General features: G+C 48.2%; 2 protein-coding genes across 2 annotated transcripts; both read left to right on the forward strand.

Annotated features, from left to right (window-relative positions):
- Window positions 1–11,531: 11,531 nt before the first annotated feature.
- Window positions 11,532–13,880, forward strand: LOC124665931 (G-type lectin S-receptor-like serine/threonine-protein kinase At2g19130). Its single transcript, XM_047203290.1, has 2 exons — window positions 11,532–13,122; window positions 13,276–13,880. Exons 1-2 carry the CDS (start codon window positions 11,532–11,534, stop codon window positions 13,878–13,880), a joined length of 2,196 nt encoding a protein of 731 aa, XP_047059246.1.
- An 803-nt stretch (window positions 13,881–14,683) lies between these two features.
- On the forward strand, window positions 14,684–16,471 carry LOC124665941 (G-type lectin S-receptor-like serine/threonine-protein kinase At2g19130). Its single transcript, XM_047203298.1, has 2 exons — window positions 14,684–15,217; window positions 15,569–16,471. Exons 1-2 carry the CDS (start codon window positions 14,684–14,686, stop codon window positions 16,469–16,471), a joined length of 1,437 nt encoding a protein of 478 aa, XP_047059254.1.
- The last annotated feature ends 9,701 nt before the right edge of the window (window positions 16,472–26,172 follow it).

Raw genomic sequence — 26,172 nt, forward strand, 5'->3', positions numbered from 1 at the left:
ATGGATCATGGCTTTAGTTAGCGGCCCAATGTTCTTCTCTAACAATATGCATGCTCTAACCATAAAGGTGGTAAATCTCCCTTACTCCAGACAAGACGAACATGCATAGCAACTCACATGATATTCAACAAAGAGTAGTTGATGGCGTCCCCAGGAACATGGTTATCGCACAACAAGCAACTTAATAAGAGATAAAGTGCATAAGTACATATTCAATACCACAATAGTTTTTAAGCTATTTGTCCCATGAGCTATATATTGTAAAGGTAGAGGATAGAAATTTAAAGGTAGCACTCAAGCAATTTACTTTGGAATGGCGGAGAAATACCATGTAGTAGGTAGGTATGGTGGACACAAATGGCATAGTGGTTGGCTCAAGTATTTTGGATGCATGAGAAGTATTCCCTCTCGATACAAGGTTTAGGCTAGCAAGGTTATTTGAAACAAACACAACAATGAACCGGTGCATCAAAACTCACATAAAAGACATATTATAAACATTATAAGACTCTACACCGTCTTCCTTGTTGTTCAAACTCAATACTAGAAATTATCTAGACCTTAGAGAGACCAAATATGCAAACCAAATTTTAGCATGCTCTATGTATTTCTTCATTAATAGGTGCAAAGTATATGATGCAAGAGCTTAATCATGAGCACAACAATTGCCAAGTATCACATTATCGAAGACATTTTAGCAATTACTACATGTAGCATTTTCCAATTCCAACCATATAACAATTTAACGAAGAAGAAACTTCGCCATGAATATTATGAGTAAAGCCTAAGGACATATTTGTCCATATGCTACAGCGGAGCGTGTCTATCTCCCACACAAAGAATGCTAGGATCTATTTTATTCAAACCAAACAAAAACAAAAACAAACCGACGCTCCAAGCAAAGCACATAAGATGTGATGGAATAAAAATATAGTTTCAGGGGAGGAACCTGATAATATTGTCGATGAAGAAGGGGATGCCTTGGGCATCCCCAAGCTTAGACGCTTGAGTCTTCTTGATATATGCAGGGGTGAACCACCGGGGCATCCCCAAGCTTAGAGCTTTCACTCTCCTTGATCATGTTGTATCATCTCCCTCTCTTGATCCTTGAAAACTTCCTCCACACCAAACTCAAAACAACTCATTAGAGAGTTAGTGCACAATCAAAATATACATGTTCAGAGGTGACATAATCATTCTTAACACTTCTGGACATTGCACAAAGCTACTGAAAGTCAATGGAATCGAAATATCCATCGAACATAACAAAACAGGCAATGCGAAATAAAAGGCAGAATCTGTCAAAATAGAACAGTTCGTAATGACGAATTTTATTGAGGCACCAGACTTGCTCAAATGAAAATGTTCAAATTGAATGAAAGTTGCGTACATATCTGAGGATCACTCACGTAAATTGGCTTAATTTTCTGAGTTACCTACAGAGAATTAGGCCCCGATTCGTGACAGCAAAGAAATCTGTTTCTGCGCAGTAATCCAAATCTAGTATGAACCTTACTATCAACGACTTTACTTGGCATAACAAAACACAAAACTAAGATAAGGAGAGGTTGCTACAGTAGTAAACAACTTCCAAGACTCAAATATAAAACAAAGGTACTGTAGTAAAAACATGGGTTGTCTCCCATAAGCGCTTTTCTTTAACGCCTTTCAGCTAGGCGCAGAAAGTGTGTATCAAGTATTATCAAGAGACGAAGTGTCAACATCATAATTTGTTCTAATAATAGAATCATAAGGTAACTTCATTCTCTTTCTAGGGAAGTGTTCCATACCTTTCTTGAGAGAAATTGATATTTAATATTACCTTCCTTCATATCAATGATAGCACCAACAGTTGGAAGAAAAGGTCTTCCCAATATAATGGGACAAGATGCATTGCATTCAATATCCAAGACAACAAAATCAACGGGGACAAGATTATTGTTAACGGTAATGCGAACATTATCAACTTTCCCCAAAGGTTTCTTTGTAGAATGATCGAGCAAGATTAACATCCAAATAACAATTTTTCAATGGTGGCAAGTCAAGCATATTATAAATTTTCTTAGGCATAACGAAATACTTGCACCAAGATCACATTAAGCATTACAATCAAAGTCATTGACCTTCATCTTAATGATGGGCTCCCAACCATCCTCTAGCTTCCTAGGAATAGAAGCTTCGCGTTCTAGTTTCTCTTCTCTAGCTTTTATGAGAGCATTTGTAATATGTTTCGTGAAAGCCAAATTTATAGCACTAGCATTAGGACTTTTAGCAAGTTTTTGTAAGAACTTTATAACTTCAGAGATGTGGCAATCATCAAAATCCAAACCATTATAATCTAAAGCAATGGGATCATCATCCCCAATGTTGGAAAAAATTTCAGCAGTTTTATCACAGGCAGTTTCAGCAGTTTTAGCAGTTTCAGGCAGTTTTTCGCGCTTTGCGTTAGAAGTGGAAACATTGCTAACACCAATTCTTTTATTATTATTAGTAGGAGGCGCAGCAACTTGTGTAGCATTAGCATTGCTAGTGGTGGTAATAGTCCAAACTTTAGCTATATTATCTTCTTTTTCATTTTCTTCTTTCTCCCACCTAGCACGCAATTCGGCCATCAATCTTATATTCTCATTAATTCTAACTTGGATGGCATTTGCTGTAGTAACAATTTTATTATTAAGATTTTCATTAGGCATAACTTTCGATTTCAAAAGATCAACATCAGCAGCAAGACTATCGACTTTAGAAGTAAGTTTATCAATTTTCCCAAGCTTTTCTTCAACAGATTTGTTAAAAGCAGTTTGTGTACTAATAAATTCTTTAAGCATGGCTTCAAATCCAGGGGGTGTGTTCCTATTATTGTTGTAAGAATTCCCATAAGAATTACCATAGCCGTTGCCATTATTATAAGGATATGGCCTATAGTTGTTACTAGAATTGTTCCGGTAAGCATTGTTGTTGAAATTATTATTTTTAATGAGGTTTACATCAACATGTTCTTTTTGAGCACCCAATGACGCTAACGGAACATTATTAGGATCAACATTAGGCCTATCATTCACAAGCATAGACATAATAGCATCAATCTTATCACTCAAGGAAGAGGTTTCTTCGACAGAATTTACCTTTTTACCTTGTGGAGCTCTTTCCGTGTGCCATTCAGAGTAATTGATCATCACATTATCAAGAAGCTTTGTTGCTTCGCCAAGAGTGATGGACATAAAGGTACCTCCAGCAGCTGAATCCAATAGGTTCCGCGAAGAAAAATTCAGTCTCGCATAAAAGGTTTGGATGATCATCCAAGTAGTCAGTCCATGGGTTAGGCAATTTTTAACCAAAGATTTCATTCTTTCCCATGCTTGTGCAACATGCTCAGTATCCAATTGTTTAAAATTCATTATGCTACTCCTCAAAGATATAATTTTAGCGGGGGATAATATCTACCAATAAAAGCATCCTTGCATTTAGTCCATGAATCAATACTATTCTTAGGCGAGAGATAGCAACCAATCTTTAGCTCTTCCTCTTAATGAGAAAGGAAACAATTTTAATTTTATAATGTCACCATCTACGTCTTTATACTTTTGCATTTCACACAATTCAACAACATTATTGAGATGGGCAGCAGCATCATCAGAACTAACACCAGAAAATTGCTCTCGCATAACAAGATTTAGTAAAGCAGGTTTAATTTCAAAGAATTCTGCTGTAGTAGCAGGTGGAGCAATAGGTGTGCATAAGAAATCATTATTATTTGCGGTTGTGAAGTCACACAACTTAGTATTTTCAGGAGTACCCATTTTAGCAGTAGTAAATAAAACAAACTAGATAAAGTAAATGCAAGTAACTAATTTTTTTGTGTTTTTGATATAGCAAACAAGATAGCAAATAAAGTAAAACTAGCAACTATTTTTTTTGTATTTTAATTTAGTGCAGCAAACAAAGTAGAAAATAAAACTAAGCAAGACAAAAACAAAGTAAAGAGATTGGGATGTGGAGACTCCCCTTGCAGCGTGTCTTGATCTCCCCGGCAACGACGCCAGAAATTTGCTTGATGCGCGTGGTTGACGTATTGTCTTTCCGTTCGACACGCGTCCGTTGGGAACCCCAAGAGGAAGGTGTGATGCGCACAGCGGCAAGTTTCCCTCGATAAGAAACCAAGGTTTATCGAACCAGTAGGAGTCAAGAAGCACGTGAAGGTTGATGGCGGCGAGATGTAGTGCGGCGCAACACCGAGGATTCGAGCGCCAACGTGGAACCCGCACAACACAAACCAAGTACTTTGCCCCAACGAAACAGCGAGGTTGTCAATCTCACCGGCTTGCTGTAACAAAGGATTAGATGTATAGTGTGGAAGATGATTGTTTGCAGAAAACAGTAGAACAATTGCAGCAAATTGTATTTCAGTATAGAGAATTGGACCGGGGTCCACAGTTCACTAGAGGTGTCTCTCCCATAAGATAAATAGCATGTTGGGTGAACAAATTACAGTTGGGCAATTGACAAATAAAGAGGGCATGACCATGCACATACATATTATAATGAGTATAGTGAGATTTAATTGGGCATTACGACAAAGTACATAGACCGCTATCCAGCATGCATCTATGCCTAAAAAGTCCACCTTCAGGTTATCATCCGAACCCCTTCCGAGTATTAAGTTGCTAACAACGGACAATTGCATTAAGTATTGCGCGTAATGTAATCAATAACTACATCCTCGGACATAGCATCAATGTTTTATCCCTAGTGGCAACGACGACATCCATAACCTTAGAGGTTTCAGTCACTCCCAGATTCACGGAGACATGAACCCACTATCGAGCATAAATACCCCCTCTTGGAGTTACTAGCAAAAACTTGGCTAGAGCCTCTACTAATAACGGAGAGCATGCAAGATCATAAACAACACATAGATATAAATTGATAATCAACATAACATGGTATTCTCTATTCATCGGATCCCAACAAACACAACATATAGCATTACGAGATAGATGATCTTGATCATGTTCGGCAGCTCACAAGACCCGACAATTAAGCACAATGAGGAGAAGACAACCATCTAGCTACTGCTATGGACCCATAGTCCAGGGGTAGACTACTCACACATCACTCCGGAGGCGACCATGGCGGTGTAGAGTCCTCCGGGAGATGATTTCCCTCTCCGGCGGAGGTGCGGAGGCGATCTCTGAATCCCCCGAGATGGGATTGGCGGCGGCGGCGTCTCCGGAAGGTTTTCCGTATCGTGGCCCTCGATGCTGGGGGTTTCGCGACGAAGGCTATTTGTAGGCGGAAGGGTAGGTCGGGGGCGTCACGAGGGGCCCGGGAGACAGGTCGGCGCGGCCAAGGGTGGGGCCGCGCCGCCTACCTCCTGGCCACCTCGTGGCCCCACTCGTTGACTCTCCGGTCTTCCGGAAGCTTCGTGGCAAAATAGGCCCTTGGGCGTTGATTTCGTCCAATTCCGAGAATATTTCCTTACTAGGATTTCTGAAACCAAAAACAGCAGAAACAGACAATCGGCTCTTCGGCATCTCGTTAATAGGTTAGTTCCAGAAAATGCATAAATATGACATAAAGTGTGCATAAAACATGTAGATATCATCAATAATGTGGCATGGAACATAAGAAATTATCGATACGTCGGAGACGTATCACCCTAGCCAAGGTAATATGGTGTTAAATCACATATAGAACCTATACCCATATCTCAAACTAACTTGTGAATTATTTGATGATCACAAGTAAAACCCTAAACCATACCTCAATATGAGTTTGTGTAACACTTGGGTGATCACAACTATAAACCTAGTTCACATTTGAGTTCCAAACCATATGCCATTAGGTGAATATAATTAGAACCCTAGAATTGCTCACTAGTTAAAGCTTATGCATAATTTTGGGAACATAAGAAACACCTAGTACTAAATCCTATAATTAAACCCATGTGTGGTGATCAACCACTTATCCTTATAACCAAGACCAAACCATTATAAGAGTAATATCCACTCTAGGTATTTCAAGGTGTTATTAAAATATAACACTAGTGCTAATTTTGAAATAGGGTTATAATAAAAATTACAAGACTTCAACAAATAGATGCTCACATAAAATCATATGCAAGAAGCCAAATTCTCAAATAAGAGATCAAGTCTTTAGAGATATTTTAGCACATGAAATCATGCCATTAAATCACTTTCTTATTAGAAATCCATAAATAAATATTACTTTGAAATTGTTTCTTGCAAGGTAATACCAAATAAAACTCTACATATCACTAAGTAAGAAAACTATCATTTGGAAAATAATTTGAATATTTCCAAAGATAATATTCAAATTCATGCCTATATGGATATTTAATTCAAATCCCAATAGTAATTAATAAATCAATGTTTTAGTATTCATATTAAATTTTATAATACACAACAATAATCTTTAAAGTGTCTTGGGTGAATTACATTAGAATTCAAACAATAAAGTTTTACAAAACATGATTGAATTCAAACAGAATTTGAATCAACAAAATAGAAAATAGGAAAAAGAAAATAGAAAATAGATGGAAAAAGAAAAGAGAGGAGAAGGGCTTACCTGGACCTCACCTGGCCGAGTCAGCCCAGCACAGGATCCCAGCAGCAGCCCATGACCAGCCCACCAAGCAGCCCATGTACCCCTTCATCTAAATATCGGAGAGGAGGTCATCCTCATCCTTTCTCCACACATGGAGGATAGCACGAAGCCGTGCTCGGCTTCTTCTGGCTGCTGTCGACTCCTCCTCGTCTAAATGCATGACAAGGCACGCTCCCGAGCCCTATAAAGACCCTGGACAACCCTAGCTTTGACTTCTTCCTTTCTCTGCTCCAATTTTGCCCCAAACTGAAACCCTAACTCACCCCGGCCACCTTCATCGCCGCCGTTCGGAGCCTCCCCACGCCTCGCCATGGACGCCATTGTGAGCGCCATCCTCGACTTGCTCATCCTGCAAGAGGAATCGGGCCGCAGCCTCCCAGAGCGTCGTCGTCGACCTCGTCTTCTCCGACGACGGGAGCCGACGATTCTGACGACCAGGAGCTCTTCCGACCCTGCCGTCGCCTCCATCATGCTCGCGGTGAGCTACTGATTCCCCAACGCATCCTAGCCCTCCTCCTAGCGCCCTCTATAGTGCTAGCGCCGTAGACCCGTGAGCGCCGCCGCAGCACCTCGCCGGCGAGCAAGCTCCGGTGACCGTTTTCCAGCGGCGCCGCCACTATAATGTTCACCGCACTCACGCGCGTTGAATGCGCTTGGCCGCGTTGTCTCGTGCTCGCCAGAACGCCGAGGCCGTCCAGAACGTCGAGGCCGTCCTCGACTGAGCGCCGGCGGTGGCCATGGTTGCCACGTTGGCAATTTTGACCTTGGTCAAAGCCATGTGGTAGCCAACGTGGCCATAGGCCCACTAGTCAGCCACTGGGTGTAGATTTAACCCGGGTATATTTAGTATTTTCGATTAATTCAAATTCTAGAAAATATATGAAGCCACTGGGTGTTAAGCAGAAGGCTGGAGCGCTGGTGGCAGCGACGGGAGAGGCGTGGGCGCACCCGGGGACGCTTGAAGCTGGGTCTATTCTACGCGAGCGGGAGTGAGCCCGCTGCTGGTCTGCACGATGCGTAGCGGAGAAGTGCGCGGGCTCTCGTCGCGCGCTGATGCTGGCGAGTGGCGAGGACGGCGCCGTTACCGGGGGCAACAGAAGAGGCGGAGATGGAGGTTAGGGACAGGTCTGACGAGCGGGACCGTATGACTTTTCTTCCGTGGGGCCCTGGGCAGCGTCGGGCCAAGTCTGAAGTCCACCACGTTTCGGGCCAGCCTAATGCAGCCCCTATCTGGAGCGCTGCACAGGGCGTGGGGTGTTTCGGGCCAGCCCGTTGACTGCCTGTTTTTATTCTGCCAGCAACTGTCCTTTCCCAGTTTACTTCGTTTTTTCGTCCGGTTTTCTTGTTTTTAATTTCCTCCGGTTTGAATAATTATTTTTTTAAAAAATTCATGTTTTAAGTTTTGAAAATTTAACCCATGCGGTGCAAGGTCAGACGACGAGCGTCACTTTCCCTGTTGGGGGTGTTATCTTGAAGATTGTGTTGCTCTGGGTTGTACTTGCACGACATCGTGGTTGTCCATGGTGGTGTGGCGTGCCATCTACCGCATTGACGACAACGAGACTCGGCGGCGTGGCACAACAAGGTCTGAGTGGCGAACGCTTGATGAGCGTGCAGAGCGGTGGCCTCGTCTTGCATCGTGATAATGTCGATGGCAGGTCTAGCAAGGTCAATGCTTTGATCCCTCTCCTGAAGATGGGTTGGCGGAAGATGGTGGTGGCAGCTTCTGAAGCATGCGCATGTGGTGTGCGTTGTCGCTGTTGGGTGGCTTGGTGAGGCCCTCGGATTTGAATGATGCGGTTGATGTGAGGCTGGGGCATATGGCACCGATCAAGACCACCCCTTCATTGTTTTTTTTTTTGAAAGCCCACGTATATTCAACATAATACCACGTACATTGTACATAGTACAGAAACGAAATACATCACATCATACGTAGGGGATACAGAACCAGAGCAAACCGCAGCATCTCCTCCGGCGTCGACGACGAAGGCCGCCGTCCCCCTTCTCACCGCGCACCGAGAGCACCTCTCTTGTTGAAGACCGCCGCAAGGCCCGTCCGCCGCGCAGCGGCGGAACTTGTGCCGATGAACGAGCACGGCGAGTGCCCTCCCGCTCCATCTACTCCACCTTACCGCAGCCGTCTTCGACGTCGATGCAGACAGGATCCACCGAGCTTGCCCAGCCCTGAGTTCCAGCCGCCAGATCCGCCGCCAGCACGGATCCGACGGGAGGCCGAAGGACTCGAGCACCACGCCGGGCCTCGAGCCCCCGCAAGTCGAGCGCGACGACGACGAGCCCCCAGGAGCTCCACCGCCGGAGAAGGCCGCCCCGACACCAAACCACCCCTTCATTGTTGTTGTAGATGTGCCAGGATGGTGGTTTGAGGTTAATCATTGTATTCGTCCTGTTAGGTTTTGTTGAATAATATAATAAAAAAAGGCTGTGTGCATCATTGTGATGCAGAGGCTTGGGGTTTTCATCCTCCATTTCAAAAAAAAAAAAAAAAAATTGACATTCCTATGGATAAAATGAACTTATTGAGAATAGGTACAACGATCCTTTGCATAGATAAACCAAAAAAATGTAATGGCGGTTGTCCTCTTAAATCATGATAGTAGTAGAATACTAAGAGCATCTCCAGCCGCGTCCCCCAAAGCGTCCCCCAACCGTGCCGGGTTGAGCGTTTGGGGGACGTGTTTTGTTCGTGCTGCCTTTGGAGGACGTCGCTCCCCAGCCGCGTCCCCCAAACGCCGCCCCCAAATGAATATTGGTGCACGAAAATAAAGGTTTTCATTCAATTTTGATTATATATTACAAAGTTTGAATGAAAACGGCTAGATTTCATCTAAACCTAGACTACTGACCGCCCGACGGTGCGTTCGACGGCCCCGCCCCGTCGTCGCCTCCCCTACGCCGCAGATCCTCCTGCGCGCGCCTCCTCTCCTTGCGTTCGGCGGTGGCCCGACGACTCCGTTCCCGCCGCGCGTCCTCCTCCGCCCTCCCCTGCTGCGCCGCCTGGAGAGAGAGCTCGATGGCGCGTAGAATCTGCGTCTCTTCGCGGGCACGGGCGTCGTCCTGGAGGTTCTACTCCGACTCGAATGACTCGACGAGCGCGCGTTGCTGATCGGCCGTCTCGTCCGGGTGCGGCCCGTCGTCGTCGGACCACTCGAACTCGTCGTCGTCGTCCTCCACCTCGGTCTCCTCCGCCTCGGCCTCCTCCTCCTCCATTGGCGCATCGTCCTCCACATCCGTTGGCGCCTCCATCATCGCCGCCGCCAACACGTCGGCCTCCGCCGCCAAGCCCGGTCCGCCCGCCTCCCCGGATCGCCGCCAGCGCCGCCTCCCGCTGCCGACGCTCCTCCGCCGCCAGCTGCTGCTGGCGCTCGATCGACTCCCGCCGCCGGCGCTCGATCGACTCCCGCCGATCTCGGTACAGCGCATCCCGCTCAGCGCGCTGGCGCCGGCGCTCGTCAGCCCACCGCTGCTCCATCTCCTCCCGGTACCGGCACCGTAGCGCCTCTTGTCCCGTCGAGGCATCAGACGCCGCAACGGTGGCGCACTGCTGCTCGTGCCACGCTGCTGCCGCCGCGGCCTCGCCAGCAGCGGGGCCATGGGCGCAGAACGCCGCTAGATCCGCCGCCTGCGCTGCCTCCCGCTGCTGGCGGGCCTGCTGCTGCATTGCATCCCGCCGCTGCTGACGGTGTGCACGCCACCGCTCTTCCCGGGCGGCGACGTCGATGCCGAACTGCGAGTCTGGGAGTGGAAGTGGAGGAGACGGCGGTGGAGGGAACTGGCCAGCGCCTGGGCGGTTCGCCATTGCCACTGGTGGTGGAGGAGACGGCGGTGGAGCGACGAGGGCTGTGTTTGTTGCCAGCGGGGTGTGTTGGCTATCATTGAGCCGGGAGACCTTTTATAGACGCCGACGTCGGGAAGAAAGCGCGGGAACAGGCGAGAAGAGGCGGGAAGAAAGCGCGGGAACGGGCGGTGGCGTGCGAACGCCGGCGACACGTCTCGTCGGCGCAGCACCGACGAGGCGTCTCGCCTGCCCCTCCGTCGCCATTAAGGCAAAGATGACGCCGTGTGTCACTGCGCGCGAATAACTTCCGTCGCGAGGTAGGCAACGATTAGGTTAACATTAACTGTACCGCTGACGGGTCGGCCCCGCCACTCCCCGTCTCGCTTTTCGTTGTGTCCGGCGTGCCTGGTGCGTCCCCTGTGGGACGGGCTCGGGGCGCCGGACACCGTATCGGGGCGCGCCGGACAAAAATGAGCTTTGGGGGACGCGGCTGGAACGGTTTTTTGGTCCGGCGCGTCCCAAATCCCTTTGGGGGACGCTTTGGGGGACGCGGCTGGAGATGCTCTAACAGCTGTGATCAAGACAACATTCTAGGGGGAAGTGTAATGCTAACAAAACCTAACTTGATCTGTATCAACTGACGTTTGTTTGCTGAAAAATATGGCAACTTAAGATCAAGCCAGCGCCTGAAGTTTCTGCATACATGTCAAGGTGTGATCGCAAACAAAATACGTACCTGATCTCATGCCCACACGCTTTTTTTCTTCTTCCAGCACTTTCCTCTGCAGTTTACACCACACAAACCTAGTCCAGAAAAAGTTTTCCACGCCTGTCAAAGAAAAAAACTAACAGAACAAGACAGCACTACATCGTTGCCCTGCTGCGGTTGAAATAAGATTCTACCCAATAGTTAGGCTGTTGAGCACTGTGCACTCGTGACTGGCTTTTCACTCTACCGTGCCTTTTACGACTACAAATAGATCACTGAGCATATCTCTTATAGCTACGGTCTCTGCATCTGCAATTTCACCATACCCTTTTCATAATCATGCATCTCCTCATATATATCACACTGCCCCTCTTCCTATTCATCCAAGCAAGTTCTGCCATGACGGACACCATCTTATCCGGCCAATCACTTGCTGTCAACGACAAGCTCGTCTCCAAGAACGGCAGGTACGCGCTTGGCTTCTTCAAAACAAACAGCAGCAAATCATCCCAGGACATTACAAACTGGTACCTTGGCATATGGTTCAATACAGTTCCCAAATTTACTTCTGCATGGGTCGCAAATAGAGATAAGCCAATCCAGAACACCACCTCACTGGAGCTCACAATCTCCCAAGATGGCAACCTCGTAATGTTGAATCAGTCCACTCAATCAATTATCTGGTCAACAGAAGCAAATATCACAAGAAATAGCACAACTGTCATGCTGTTGAGTAGTGGCAATCTCATATTAGTAAACTCTTCAAACTTATCTGAAGTTCTGTGGCAGAGCTTTGATCACCCCACAGATACACTTTTCCCTGGGGCGAAACTAGGATGGGACAAGGTCACCGGCCTGAACCGCCGTATTGTTTCTTGGAAGAACTTGATTGACCCAGCTACCGGTGTGTACTGTGATACGTCAGACCCCAGTGGTGCCGACCAGTTCTTGCTTACACCATTGAACTCCTTCATACCATACTGGTCGACTGGTCTATGGAACGGCAAATCCTTTGCCTCAGTTCCAGAGATGGCAGGCAACAACAATCTTTTCTGTTCGACATTTGTCCACAATGACCAAGAGATGTACATGAAAATTAGTTTAGTCGATGAAACTATGGTTACTCGTAATGTACTAGACATCTCGGGTCAATCAAAACTGTTCATCTGGTCAGAGAGTTCACAGGATTGGACAGTGATCTATTCCCAACCGAAAGATCAATGTGATGTCTATGCAATATGTGGACCTTTCACAATCTGCAATGTTAATGTGTTTCCACATTGCACTTGCATGGAGGGCTTCATCATAGCATCCCCTGAGGATTGGGATCTAGAAGATCGAACCTCTGGGTGCTCAAGAAATACTCCTTTGGACTGCATTAGCAACAAAAGCACAACACAAACCACAGACAAGTTCTACCCTGTACCATGTGTTAAGTTGCCCCAGAATGCCCAAGAAGTAGAAGTTGCTGCAAGCGCGAGCGAGTGTGAACAAGTTTGCCTGAGTAATTGCTCCTGCACAGCATATTCCTTCAACAATGGCAGATGTTACACCTGGCATAATGAACTGCTCAACATAAAAGCCCTACAGTGTAGTGGCACTACCAATTCAACTGGGGAAACTCTTTACCTTCGTGTTTCCGCTAAAGATCTCAACAGATTAAAAAACAATAGAAAGGAGATTGTTATTGGAGTTGCAGTTGGTACAGCTGTTTCTGTTCTAGGCTTATTTGCCCTCATTCCCCTAATAATTATTTGGAGAAATAAAAGGAAGGGTTCTGGACATATACCGGATGGTGTTCAAGGTTGTAATGGAATTATTGCATTTGGATATAGTGATTTACAGCGTGCAACAAATAAATTCACAGGAAAGTTGGGGGAAGGCAGTTTTGGTGCTGTATTCAAAGGGTTTATAGATGACTCAATTGCTGTAGCAGTGAAGAGGCTTGACGGTGCTTATCAAGGAGAGAAGCAATTCAGAGCAGAAGTGAGCTCGATTGGAACTATCCAACACATCAATTTAGTTAAGCTTGTTGGTTTCTGTTGTGAGGGTTCTAAGAGGTTGCTTGTTTATGAATACATGTCAAATAGCTCTCTTGATGTCCATCTATTTCGAATCAATCATACACCGTTGAATTGAACTGCAAGGTATCAGATAGCACAAGGAGTTGCCAGAGGGCTAGCCTACTTGCATGAGAGTTGTAGAGACTGCATAATACACTGTGATATTAAGCCAGAAAACATACTTCTTGATGATTCATTTATTCCAAAAATTGCAGACTTCGGCATGGCAAAGCTTTTGGGAAGGGGGTTTAGCCGAGTACTAACTACAGTGAGGGGAACTGTAGGGTACCTTGCACCTGAATGGATTGCCGGTGTTGCTATTACACCAAAAGTAGATGTTTATAGCTACGGGATGGTGTTGCTGGAAATAATATCTGGAAAGAGGAACTCGTGCACTTCCAGTTCTAGTGGTGGCAACCTTGATGTTTTTTTCCCCGTGCATGCCGCACGCAAGCTTCTTGAGGGAGATGCTGGAAGTTTGGTAGATCATATGCTACATGGTAATGTCAATCTGGATGAGGCTGAACTGGCTTGCAAGGTTGCATGTTGGTGCATCCAAGATGATGAGCTTGATCGACCGACAATGGGACAGGTAGTTCAGATTCTCGAAGGGCGAGTTGAGATCGGGATGCCCACAATACCAAGACTGCTTGAAGCTATGGCTGGGAGCACGCACTCACCGTGACCCTAATCCTTTTGCATGAGAGAAACTAGCTGGACTGAGTGTCGAGATGATCTATTACATATGTCTACATTTAAAATTATAGATATATTTACTATGCAAATGTAGTGCCCAGGATTGGAGATGCAGTTGTATTTCAAATAAAGTTGTAATGGTTTGTATGTTGCCAGTACAATTCTATTTTTGTTTTGGATCCATATGAACATAGGCGCATAATATATTTCTCGAATTTTTGATCATTTTAACATTAATCTCATATTGACCTTGTCTTGCCAACTAGCATGGTGGTGCGCAGGCATCGTGCATCCTCCCGGCGCCTCTCAGCAGCTGCCGCATCACGCGCCGCGTATCCTCCTCCGTGAACGGTTTGCCCCGTCGGCGCAGGACGTGGGCGAGGCTCGGGCCGACGTGCTCCAGGACGAGGCTGCACTCGCCCGTGCGCGGGTCCCGCGCGATGCCGTGGAAGCCCACGACGGAGGGGTGGCCGCCGCACGCCGCCAGGTAGCACGCTTCTCGTAGCAGCTCGCGGTGAAGAACGACGTGGGAATGGCGGCTCCTCTACTTGCAGCCGGCGCGCGTCGGCGAGCGCAACGTCAATGCCCGTGCCTCGGTGGCGCGCCTTGACGATGACGCCGAAGCCGCCCTTCCTGAGCACGCGCGTCAGCTCGTGCCTCGTAGTCGTCGGTGTTCCCAATGCGCCGTTTCTTGCATGAGCCGACGGCGTGGTCCCCGATCATGGCGCGGATGGCGTCTTCGGCAGCGGTCATGTGATTGTTGGTGCGAATGAGAGGTGGCCGTGCATATGCATGTACAAGAGGTGGCACCGCTGGTCGACTGGTCTATGGAACGGCAAATCCTTTGCCTCAGTTCCAGAGATGGCAGGCAACAACAATCTTTTCTGTTCGACATTTGTCCACAATGACCAAGAGATGTACATGAAAATTAGTTTAGTCGATGAAACTATGGTTACTCGTAATGTACTAGACATCTCGGGTCAATCAAAACTGTTCATCTGGTCAGAGAGTTCACAGGATTGGACAGTGATCTATTCCCAACCGAAAGATCAATGTGATGTCTATGCAATATGTGGACCTTTCACAATCTGCAATGTTAATGTGTTTCCACATTGCACTTGCATGGAGGGCTTCATCATAGCATCCCCTGAGGATTGGGATCTAGAAGATCGAACCTCTGGGTGCTCAAGAAATACTCCTTTGGACTGCATTAGCAACAAAAGCACAACACAAACCACAGACAAGTTCTACCCTGTACCATGTGTTAAGTTGCCCCAGAATGCCCAAGAAGTAGAAGTTGCTGCAAGCGCGAGCGAGTGTGAACAAGTTTGCCTGAGTAATTGCTCCTGCACAGCATATTCCTTCAACGATGGCAGATGTTACACCTGGCATAATGAACTGCTCAACATAAAAGCCCTACAGTGTAGTGGCACTACCAATTCAACTGGGGAAACTCTTTACCTTCGTGTTTCCGCTAAAGATCTCAACAGATTAAAAAACAATAGAAAGGAGATTGTTATTGGAGTTGCAGTTGGTACAGCTGTTTCTGTTCTAGGCTTATTTGCCCTCATTCCCCTAATAATTATTTGGAGAAATAAAAGGAAGGGTTCTGGACATATACCGGATGGTGTTCAAGGTTGTAATGGAATTATTGCATTTGGATATAGTGATTTACAGCGTGCAACAAATAAATTCACAGGAAAGTTGGGGGAAGGCAGTTTTGGTGCTGTATTCAAAGGGTTTATAGATGACTCAATTGCTGTAGCAGTGAAGAGGCTTGACGGTGCTTATCAAGGAGAGAAGCAATTCAGAGCAGAAGTGAGCTCGATTGGAACTATCCAACACATCAATTTAGTTAAGCTTGTTGGTTTCTGTTGTGAGGGTTCTAAGAGGTTGCTTGTTTATGAATACATGTCAAATAGCTCTCTTGATGTCCATCTATTTCGAATCAATCATACACCGTTGAATTGGACTGCAAGGTATCAGATAGCACAAGGAGTTGCCAGAGGGCTAGCCTACTTGCATGAGAGTTGTAGAGACTGCATAATACACTGTGATATTAAGCCAGAAAACATACTTCTTGATGATTCATTTATTCCAAAAATTGCAGACTTCGGCATGGCAAAGCTTTTGGGAAGGGGGTTTAGCCGAGTACTAACTACAGTGAGGGGAACTGTAGGGTACCTTGCACCTGAATGGATTGCCGGTGTTGCTATTACACCAAAAGTAGATGTTTATAGCTACGGGATGGTGTTGCTGGAAATAATATCTGGAAAGAGGAACTCGTGCACTTCCAGTTCTAGTGGTGGCAACCTTGATGTTTTTTTCCCCGTGCATGCCGCACGCAAGCTTCTTGAGGGAGATGCTGGAAGTTTGGTAGATCATATGCTACATGGTAATGTCAATCTGGATGAGGCTGAACTGGCTTGCAAGGTTGCATGTTGGTGCATCCAAGATGATGAGCTTGATCGACCGACAATGGGACAGGTAGTTCAGATTCTCGAAGGGCGAGTTGAGATCGGGATGCCCACAATACCAAGACTGCTTGAAGCTATGGCTGGGAGCACGCACTCACCGTGACCCTAATCCTTTTGCATGAGAGAAACTAGCTGGACTGAGTGTCGAGATGATCTATTACATATGTCTACATTTAAAATTATAGATATATTTACTATGCAAATGTAGTGCCCAGGATTGGAGATGCAGTTGTATTTCAAATAAAGTTGTAATGGTTTGTATGTTGCCAGTACAATTCTATTTTTGTTTTGGATCCATATGAACATAGGCGCATAATATATTTCTCGAATTTTTGATCATCTTAACATTAATCTCATATTGACCTTGTCTTGCCAACTAGCATGGTGGTGCGCAGGCATCAGCATATCAGAATGCTACTGCCAAAATAATGTGTGCAATTAAACGGTCGTAAGGTTACCGATTCCCATATATTCACGACTCACCCATGCAGTGTAGGCAGACTGCTCCGAGATGGACTGAGTTATGCAGTTTTTGACGCAACACCCCATGACGACGCAGAAGTGCCGCACTTACCCGATCGCGTGGGATCTAGAGGCCCGAACGGAGGAGCGAGACCGCCGCCTCAACAACGCCATCAAGAGAGATGCGTGGTCCGAGGGCGTCACTGCCATCTTCCATCAAGAGAGAGGTGGTCAGCGAGGCCCTCAGCCACCGTTTTGATCTTGCGCCGCCGCTTGGGGATGCAGGAGTAGAGCTGCGGCGCAAGCTCGCGGACGGACTGGCAGTTGATCCAGCAGTCTTCCCAAAGCGCCATCAAAGTGGAGGCGAAGAATAGGGCTTTCTCCTCGGTGCTGAATTGAAGGTCGAGGTCACTCCATGCCCTGTTGTTGTCGGTTCTGCAGAACCATTGCCACCGCAAGCGTAGCGCGAGGCTCGTGCGCTCGAGGTCCTGGATTCCAATGCCACCAAGGGAGGTTGGTCGACAAACACGCTTCCAGTTCACGTGGGAATTGCCACCGTTGGCGGCGGCGCGTCCCTCCCAGAGGAACCCCCTTTCAATCTTCTCCATCTTCTTTAGATTCGTCTTTGGCGGCGCGAGAACGAGCAGCTGGTGCAGCGGAATCGCCCCAAGGACAGACTTGACCAGGGCAAGCCGGCAAGGTTTCTCCATTAGCCTTGATTTCCAGCTTGGAAGTCTCCCCGCCATCTTATCGACTAGAGGTTGCAGTTGAGCCGCGGTGGGTCTCCTGATCGTGAGAGGGATGCCCAGATAGGAGACGGGAAAACCGTCACCTGGCAGCACAAATGTTGGATGGCCGCAGCCGCAGCGCCATCGTTGTCGCAACGGATCAAGGTGTCCGAGCTTTTGGCGTAGTTGACAGCAAGCCCAAAGCACCGCCCGAACAGCTCGAGGATCCCCTTGACGGCCATGGCGTCCTCGATCGAAGGGTGGCAGAACAAGATCACGTCGTCCACGTATAGTACGCGGAGGGGATCATGATACCGGCATCCACGACGCACTTGATCATTCTGCCAAGCACATCCACCGCAAGCACGAACAATTGCGGGGATAGCGGGTCGCCTTGCTGCAAACCTCGATGAAGCCAGATTGGTGGTCCAGGGCCGCCGCTCAACATCACTCTCGTACTCGCGGAGGACAAGAGGATGGCAAGCCAGCCTAGGAACCGCTTGAAGAAGCCATAGTGCCGTAACACCTCGAAGAGGAAGGGCCAGTATAGTGAGTCGAAGGTGCACGCCACGTCGAGCTTGAGCACGATCCGCGGGGCTCCCAGCTGGTGCAACAGGCTGGCAGATTGCTTGACAAGGACAAAATTGTCATGTAGGCTCCGACCGGTGATGAAGGCGTTTTGCACAAGACTGACGAGGTTGTTGAGCTTTACGCCAAGGCGCAACGACAACAGCTTGGCAAAGATCTTGGCCACCAGGTGGATGAGGCTAATAGGGCGGTAGTCGTTTAGGCCGGCCGCATCAGCACGCTTAGGGAGCAAGGTTAGGAGGGCTTGGTTGAGCTTCGCAAACCCTCTTCCTCGTAGCCCGTATAGCTGCTGGAAAACTGCAACGAGTCCATCCTTGACGATGCTCCAGCAAGCGCGGATGAACTCTGCAGCCGTCAGGCCTAGGTGCCTTGCGAGCAGGGAGGCGCTTTATCGTGCTCCAAATCTCCTCGACGCTGAAAGGTGTATCTAGGTCGACAAGGTCAGAGACGGGCTCGACGAGGTTAGTGAGGTCTAGTGTGTGGTCATGGGGCACATCCGTGCCGAGGAGGTTGTCGAAGTGCTGGAAAGCCGCTTCAGCCATGTCATGGTGATCAGCAAGCACGCGGTTGTCGACCACCAGGCTATGCACGCGGTTTTTTCTGAAGGCGGTAGGTGCATTGCCGATGGCAGAATGAGGTGTTGGCGTCGCCGTCTCTGAGCGCTATGATGTGAGCACGCTATCGGGCGATCGTGCGCTCTAGAGAGGCAAGCCCCAGGTAGGACACCTTGATCTGCTTACGCAACCAACACTCGTCATCAGTTAGGTCTCGATCCTCTTGCGCCTTGTCGAATCGGAGCAGGAGCTAGCATGACAACGCCATCTTGTGGCGCACATTCCCGATGATCCTCGCGCTCCAGCTTGTTAGGGCACGTGCCGTTGCTTGCAGGCGCAAACGGAGCCGTTGGAAGGGGTCCTCGTCATGGACGGAGTGCCAAACCGTCCTGTCGCATCCAGTACTCCTCGAAGTGGAAGCACCTATGTGAGATTGGCTCGGGCGTATAGTCGAGCAGCATCGGGCTGTGATCCGAGACCACGGAAGCTAGGCAGCGCAAGTGACACTCGCCGTATATATCCTCCCAGTCGGCAGTGCAAAGCACGCGGTCGAGATGGACAAGGGTGGGGGGATTCTACTCGTTGGACTAGGTGTAGCGGCGCCCGTTGAGGTACACTTCCTTTAGCGCGAGTTCATTAATGGTGCGGCGGAACCTGCCCATCATCTGCCTGTTAAGGAGCCCATTGTTCTTGTCCTCATCCTTGTATATTAGATTGAAATCGCCGCAGATCATCCAGGGTCCGTCGCAGTCTTCGCGCACGTCACGCAGCTCTTGGACGAACGCCACCTTCTCCTACTCCTCCTGCGACCCATACACGACGGTGATCCACCATGGTGTCGCAGCGCCGGGCGTGTTGAGCTTGGCGGTCAGCGCATTGGTGGAGAGCAAGGGGTCCGAGATGCTCATGTCCCGGCTCTTTCAGGCCAAGAGGATGCCGCCGCGCGTGCCGTCCGCGGGGAGGTTCACGTAGTTGAATGGATCGTTAGCGAACAAAAGGGGGGGGGGGGGGGTGGTCGCTACACAAATTTTATAGCTTTTTCAATTTTAGGCGCTATGCGGAAGTAATGGTGGCAACTTTGATGATAAGGCTGATCCTAGTATCAGCCTATGCGATGCAACGAGTAAAGAAACCGACAAGATAGTAAGAGAGAGGGAGCGGGACAACCGGGGTAGCGGAGACGAGGCGAGGTTTGTTTCCCGCAGTTACTCCCACAAAAGGGAGTACGTCTGCGTTGAGGAGGTGTGAACCACGAAGGCTCAACGGCCACACAGGCCTCACCTTGTTCCTCGAGAAAGCCCCACGAAGGAGCTTCCCTTTCTCCACTAAGTAGCCGGTCGAGGCAGCGGTTCCTTCACAAGGTTGGGGCGAGCTCCACAAACACCGGAGGCTCCCAACACCCTATGGGGCTAGCACAACTCCAAGCTAGCCTCCATAGGAGCTCTTCTTCCAAGATCCCACCATAGGAACCCTAAATCCAAGATCCACTAAGGACTAGATGATATTGATGAAATCTCTCTTGGTAGAACTATAGATCGGGGTCTCCTCCACCACTCCTCAAAGTTTGGGCAAGATTGATTGGATGGGGAGGGAGCACTCCAAGCGTGGCACTTCTCCACGGCCGCCGGCCTGGTGCCGATAATGGAGGAGGCCATGGCACGACGCAGGACCTCCTCGGCTCTCTCCATCTCCACCGTGCGCAAGAGGGTGACGCGCGACAGCATGGAATCCACGGCTGCCGGCGGAGGTGGCACGCGCGACGAGGCAGCGGCGTCAATGGTGGCTGTAGCGGCCCGCTCGGGCGCAACGTCACGCGAAGGAGGATCATGCGGGGGGGGGGTGCGGAGCCGTCCTTGGCGTGGCTGCAACCGTCGGCGTGGCATGCGCAACAGGCTGCATCTGGCCGTCGGAGTCTCGGGGTTCTCGCACTGCCAGGATTCGTGACCAGGGAGCAAGCACTTGTGGCAGCGCACCTTGTTGGTGCAGTCGCGGACGACGTGGCCGGGGTCGAGGCAGTGGAAGCAGATGTCGGCGGTCTCCTCCGGCGAGGGGCTGCGATGCGCCCTTGACGGCGGCGGGGGGTGGGCGACGCTCGCGGCACTTCCTATCCTTGCAGCTGGGCAGCTGGAATCCTTCACCATTGACGGTGCGCTGGACCTGGTGGATCTCCGATCGCGGGCCGACACGTTCCTTGGCCGGGATGCGGGCGGCGGCGGTAGCGGCGGCGCAGGGTGCGGCGGTCGCTGGCGGGGCGGTGGCCGGAGGCGGGGGTGGGGGTGGTGGTGGAGTGCGCGCAATGTCGCTGTAGGAGCGGCCGCTAGAGGACTCCCCGTCGCAACCGGACCACCGGCGCTCGCTCGCCGGGCGGTGGCCGCTGGCGAAGGAGCAAGAGGCGGAGGTGGACATCACGAGGACTGGGCTCGGAGGAGGGAGGAGGCTGCCGGCAGGGTGAGGCGGCGGCTGGTGGTGGCTAGGCTAGGCTAGGCTAGGAGCGGAGCCATCAGAAGTAATGTGCATATTTACAATCACCGTCAAATGAGGCAAGCGAGACAATGCTTGGACCCAGGGTGAGGCTTTCACCCAACAATGGCAGAATGACAGCCCCACGCACCCAAGGGTCCATGGTAAATTGTGTGGACAGAGGTGAGGGCCTAACTACGAGGTAGAAGGAGGCTGCAGGGAGGAACTCTCTCAGCTTAGGGTTACAGAGATAGAAGCAACTTATATAGGTCACGACTGGGCTGGGCCAGATGGGCCACAACAGAGAACAAGAAGATAGCCCAACAGATACTCCAACACTCCCCCTCAAGATGGGTGATAAATGTCAATCATCCCCATCTTGTCACAGGCAAGATGACACTCCTTTGATCCTAGTCCTTTTGTTAAACAGTCTGCCACTTGTTGTCTTGATCTCACATAAGCCAATGAGATAATCCCTGCATCAATCTTTTCTTTAATGAAAAATCTGTCTATCTCCACATGTTTGGTGCGCTCATGCTGGACAGGGTTGTTTGCTATGTTTATGGCAGACATATTATCACACCACACTTTCAAGCTTCCTTGCCTTAAAATTTTCAGCTCTCTTAGAAGGTTTCGTACCCACAACATTTCACCCAGGCCCCGTGACATAGCTCTGTACTCTGCTTCGGGCTGTTGATTTTGAGACAACAGATTGTTTCTTACTTCTCCATGACACCAAATTTCCTCCAACAAAAACACAATACCCTGAGGTGGATCTTCGATCATCTAGGCAGCTAGCCCAATCTGCATCACAATATCCATCTACATTTAGGTGTCCATTACTTTTAAACCACAATCCTTTTCCCGGAGTGCCTTTCAAGTATCTCAAGATTCTTTGAGCTGCTTCCAAGTGTCCATCCCTCGGATCATGCATATAGCGACTCACTACACTCACTGCAAATGATATATCTGGTCTTGTGTGGCATAAGTATATTAGTCTTCCAACAAGTCTTTGATATTTCTCCTTGTCTATGGATTCTCCAGACTCTGCTGTGATTTTATTATTCTGGTCAATAGGAGTTGAAGCCACTCGGCACCCTAGCATGCCCATATCATCTAAGAGATCCAATGTATACTTTCTTTGAGATAGTGCTATCCCTTTTGACGATCTTGCAACTTCTATTCCAAGGAAGTATTTAAGTTTTCCCAAATCTTTCACCTCAAAGGCTTGACTCAAGCATCCTTTCAGTTTTGCGATTTCAACATCATCATCTCCCGTGATAATAATATCATCAACATACACCGCAAGGATAGTGATTTTACGCTCGAGAATGTACGTAAAATAAGGTATGGTCTCCATTGCATTGACCATATCCCATGCCACACACCACTTGTCTAAACCTATCAAACCAGGCCCGTGGAGATTGTTTGAGACCATATAGAGATTTCTTCGGTCTACATACCTTCCCTTTAGTTTCGAGTCCGACAAATCCCGGTGGCATCTCCATATACACCTCCTCTTGAAGATCACCATGCGTAAATGCATTTTTGACATCAAGTTGATGCAAGGGCCATCCGAAATTTGCTTCGCACAAGAGATCAATATTCGACGGTGCTCATTTTTGCCACTCGGTGCAAACGTCTCATCATAGTCAATGCCATAAGTCTGACTATATCCTCTTGCCACAAGTCTTGCCTTATATCTCTCCACTTTTCCTTCTGCATTTTGTTTTACAGAATAGATCCACTTACAACCTACTGTGTTCTTTCCTTTAGGGAGATCTGTCAACTCCCATGTTTTATTTTTCTTCAAGGCCTCCAATTCTTCCATCATAGCATTGCACCATCTCGGGTCCAACCTGGCTGCCTTCCAATCCTTAGGAACAGATACAGTTTGAAGTGAAGCAACAAAAGCCCGAAAAGAGGGTGACAGTGCCTTGTAAGAAATATAATTTCCTACGTCATAGTCATCATAACTCAGTCGCTTTGGGGGCCCAACTTTCCTTACCCCTTTTCTTGTTGCAATTGGCAAGTCTAGGCTATTATTGGACTCAGTCTGAGATTGATTCTCCTCAGCAGAATCTACACTTGTGCTTTCTTGATTTTCAGGTCCAATAGGTTGCTCCCCCTGCCCCTGGTCTTGTTGCTCCTCCACAGCATCTACTTGCTCCCTTTGTACTTGTCTTCTAGAGTACACAAGTGGATTCTGCAGCCATCTTTGTGGTGGTACGGGTCTAGGTGGTGTAGGTGTACCAGGAATTGCAGGAATCTCCGCTACAATAGGAATTTGTTGATGTTGCTGTTGATCACCATCTTGCTGCTCTTGATCACCACCTTGCTGTTGCTCCCCCTCTTGAGCATCACCAAGATGGTCAAGCCCCTGGAACAAGCCACTAAGATCACTCTCACCATCATAAAATGGTTCCGACTCGCGAAACGTAACATCCATGCTTACAAATGTCCTCCCGTCGGTGGGACTCCAGGCACTTGTAACCCTTCCGTGCCGGAGGAATAGCCAATAAAGATACATTTGATAGCCCGATGATCTAGCTTGCTAACAGACGGTCTGTGATCCCTTACAAAACATGTACAACCAAAGAGTTTGGGTGGTACAACAAAATCATTGTTATTCAGAAGGAGTTGGCAAGGAGACTGCATACCTAGAATCTTTGAAGGCATTCTGTTGATCAAATACGTAGCGATCATAACTCGCCTCACTCCATAAGAATTTGGGAACATTCATGGTAAACATAAGAGATCGGGCCACTTCAAGAATGTGCCTATTCTTCCGCTCAGCAACTCCATTCTGGGGAGGAGTGTCAGGACATGAAGTCTGGTGCAGTATACCTTGTGAAGATAAGAAATCAGCAAAAGGTTTGTTGATATATTCAGTACCATTATCAGTTCTAATCACTTGCACCTGAACATTAAATTGGTTCTTCACATAGGCACAAAAACTCTGAAAACAAGTGAATACTTCATCTTTGTGACGCATAAGATAAATCCAAGTCATTCTGGAATAGCAGTCAATAAAAGTCACAAAGTACTTCATGCCACTTCGCGACACAACGGGACACGTCCATACATCGAGTGCACTAACACAAATGGGGATACACTTCGATCCCTCTACTAACATAAGAGGTTCTCGTATGCTTAGCATATTCGCAGGCATCACAACATAATTTGGTTTTGTCCACTCCATTCATTACATCAGGAAAAACTCGAAACATTTTATCAAATGCCATGTGGCCCATTCGACAATGATGAACTAGGGCTATACTCTCCTTTCCTCCAACAATCGCAGCAAACACAGAACTAGCATCATGCCCCATCTTGTCACGATCTATGTGCCAAAGACCCCTATGCCTGGTTGCAGTCCCAATCTTCCTGCTGCTCTCCCTTTCCTGAATTAAACACATATATCTGTCAACTATTATACGGTAGTCCTGTCGATCAATCGGGGCACTTAGAGATAGCGATTTCTGGAAAGCGGGAACATGTAGAGCCGATGACAATTTTATGTTGGGTGTACATTGCACCGACCCCTCCCCTTTTATAGATTGTGCTGTGCCATCTGCTGTTTGGATAGTGCCTCTATGTGTGGGAGGATACTTAGTATAATAGTCAAACTCACTAATATTCCCAGTAACATGTTTGGATGCTCTAGAATCAAGAATCCAATCTGAATTAGCATTATGAGTGGCTATAGAAACTCGATCAATATTACCTTCATCTTTGTAGACATAGTGAGCAAAGTTCCCAAAGGTTGCTTCATTCTGTCCTTCTTCCTTTGATTGTCCTTGAGAGGTACTGGTAGTTGGCTCTGAAGCTGCTGCCATATGTGCCTTGGGTGATATAGCGTGCTGCTGTCCACCACCCCTGCCATATTGTTGTCCATATGGCTGTCCACCACCTCTGCCATCACCTCTTCCTCTGTAGCTTCCTCTGCCATGTGTGTATCCTCCTCTCCCCCTACTGGGTGTAGCAAAGGAGGTACATTGATGCTTCAAGTGTCCCTTTTGTCCACAAGTATAGCAGTCTCTCATCTCTTGTCTCTCAGTAGTGTAGAAGGTCGGATGCGGGACAGAATCGCTTCCCTTTGTCATATTCAGACGCACTTCCTCTCTGGATATAGCTGCAATGTCTTCTTTGAGAGAAGGGGTAGTGGTTTGATGCAGTAAAGAAGCCCTTCTCCCCTCAAAATCTTGATTGAGACCTTTCAAGAACTTCATGACTCGCCGACGTTCAATCCAGCTTGCAGCAGCACTCACACACTCCCCATGGGCAAGTTCCAGAGGATCAGCATGATCTAAATCTCCCCAAAGATGCTGCAACTCAGCCACATATGCCATCACAGTTTTGTTTCCTTGTTGCAAGTCATGCACTTTATCCTCAATCTCAGCAATCAACATAATGTTCCCCTTTCCAGAATATAGATTTGATAAGGGGTCCCATACCTCTGAAGCTTTTGTGAGTGCCTCTACAGAAGCAGCAATGTTAGGAACCAAAGAGTTAAGCAACCATGCCACAATCAGAGAATTTGTGGCATTCTACTGTTTCCATTCCGGACTAGCCTTGTCCGCTGGTTCTGCAGCTTCACCACTCACACGTTCATCCAGCCCTTTCGAGTTCAAAATCAACAGCGCCCTCCTTGACCACCGGAGATAGTTGGCCACTCCTTCCAACTTGATTTCATTCGCCGGCGGCTCAAGTTTCGACCGATGTTGGTATGAGGAACGATTGCTCCCCCTCCAGCAGATCCTCCTCCTCCATCTCCTTTGGTAGTGATAAGTTCTGCCAGCTTCTCCAGAGCCTTGGCCAAATCCCTGTTGTCCCCCATGCTTGACACCAAACTAACCTCTCAGAAACACCAAAGGGCTTACCCGCAGGATGCCCTCTTCGTCTTCTTACTCGTCACTGCCTTCCCCTCCTTGCCGCCGCAGCAGCCTGCTCCCTTCTTCTTCCTCCTAGCCGCCGCAGCAGCCTACTATCTTCCTCTTCCTCTTCCTCCT

The sequence above is a fragment of the Lolium rigidum genome, chromosome 1 (genome assembly GCF_022539505.1).
Source record: "Lolium rigidum isolate FL_2022 chromosome 1, APGP_CSIRO_Lrig_0.1, whole genome shotgun sequence".
Lineage (NCBI taxonomy): Eukaryota > Viridiplantae > Streptophyta > Magnoliopsida > Poales > Poaceae > Lolium > Lolium rigidum.

What these genes read in the sequence shown, in the direction of transcription:
- LOC124665931 (XM_047203290.1), top strand. Translation starts at nt 11,532, where the DNA reads ATGACGGACACCATCTTATCCGGCCAATCACTTGCTGTCAACGACAAG. An exon ending in GCAATTCAGAGCAGAAGTGA is followed by an intron (nt 13,123 to 13,275) that starts GCTCGATTGGAA and finishes TGAATTGAACTG; the next exon opens with CAAGGTATCAGATAGCACAA.
- LOC124665941 (XM_047203298.1), top strand. Translation starts at nt 14,684, where the DNA reads ATGTACAAGAGGTGGCACCGCTGGTCGACTGGTCTATGGAACGGCAAA. An exon ending in GCGCGAGCGAGTGTGAACAA is followed by an intron (nt 15,218 to 15,568) that starts GTTTGCCTGAGT and finishes AGTGATTTACAG; the next exon opens with CGTGCAACAAATAAATTCAC.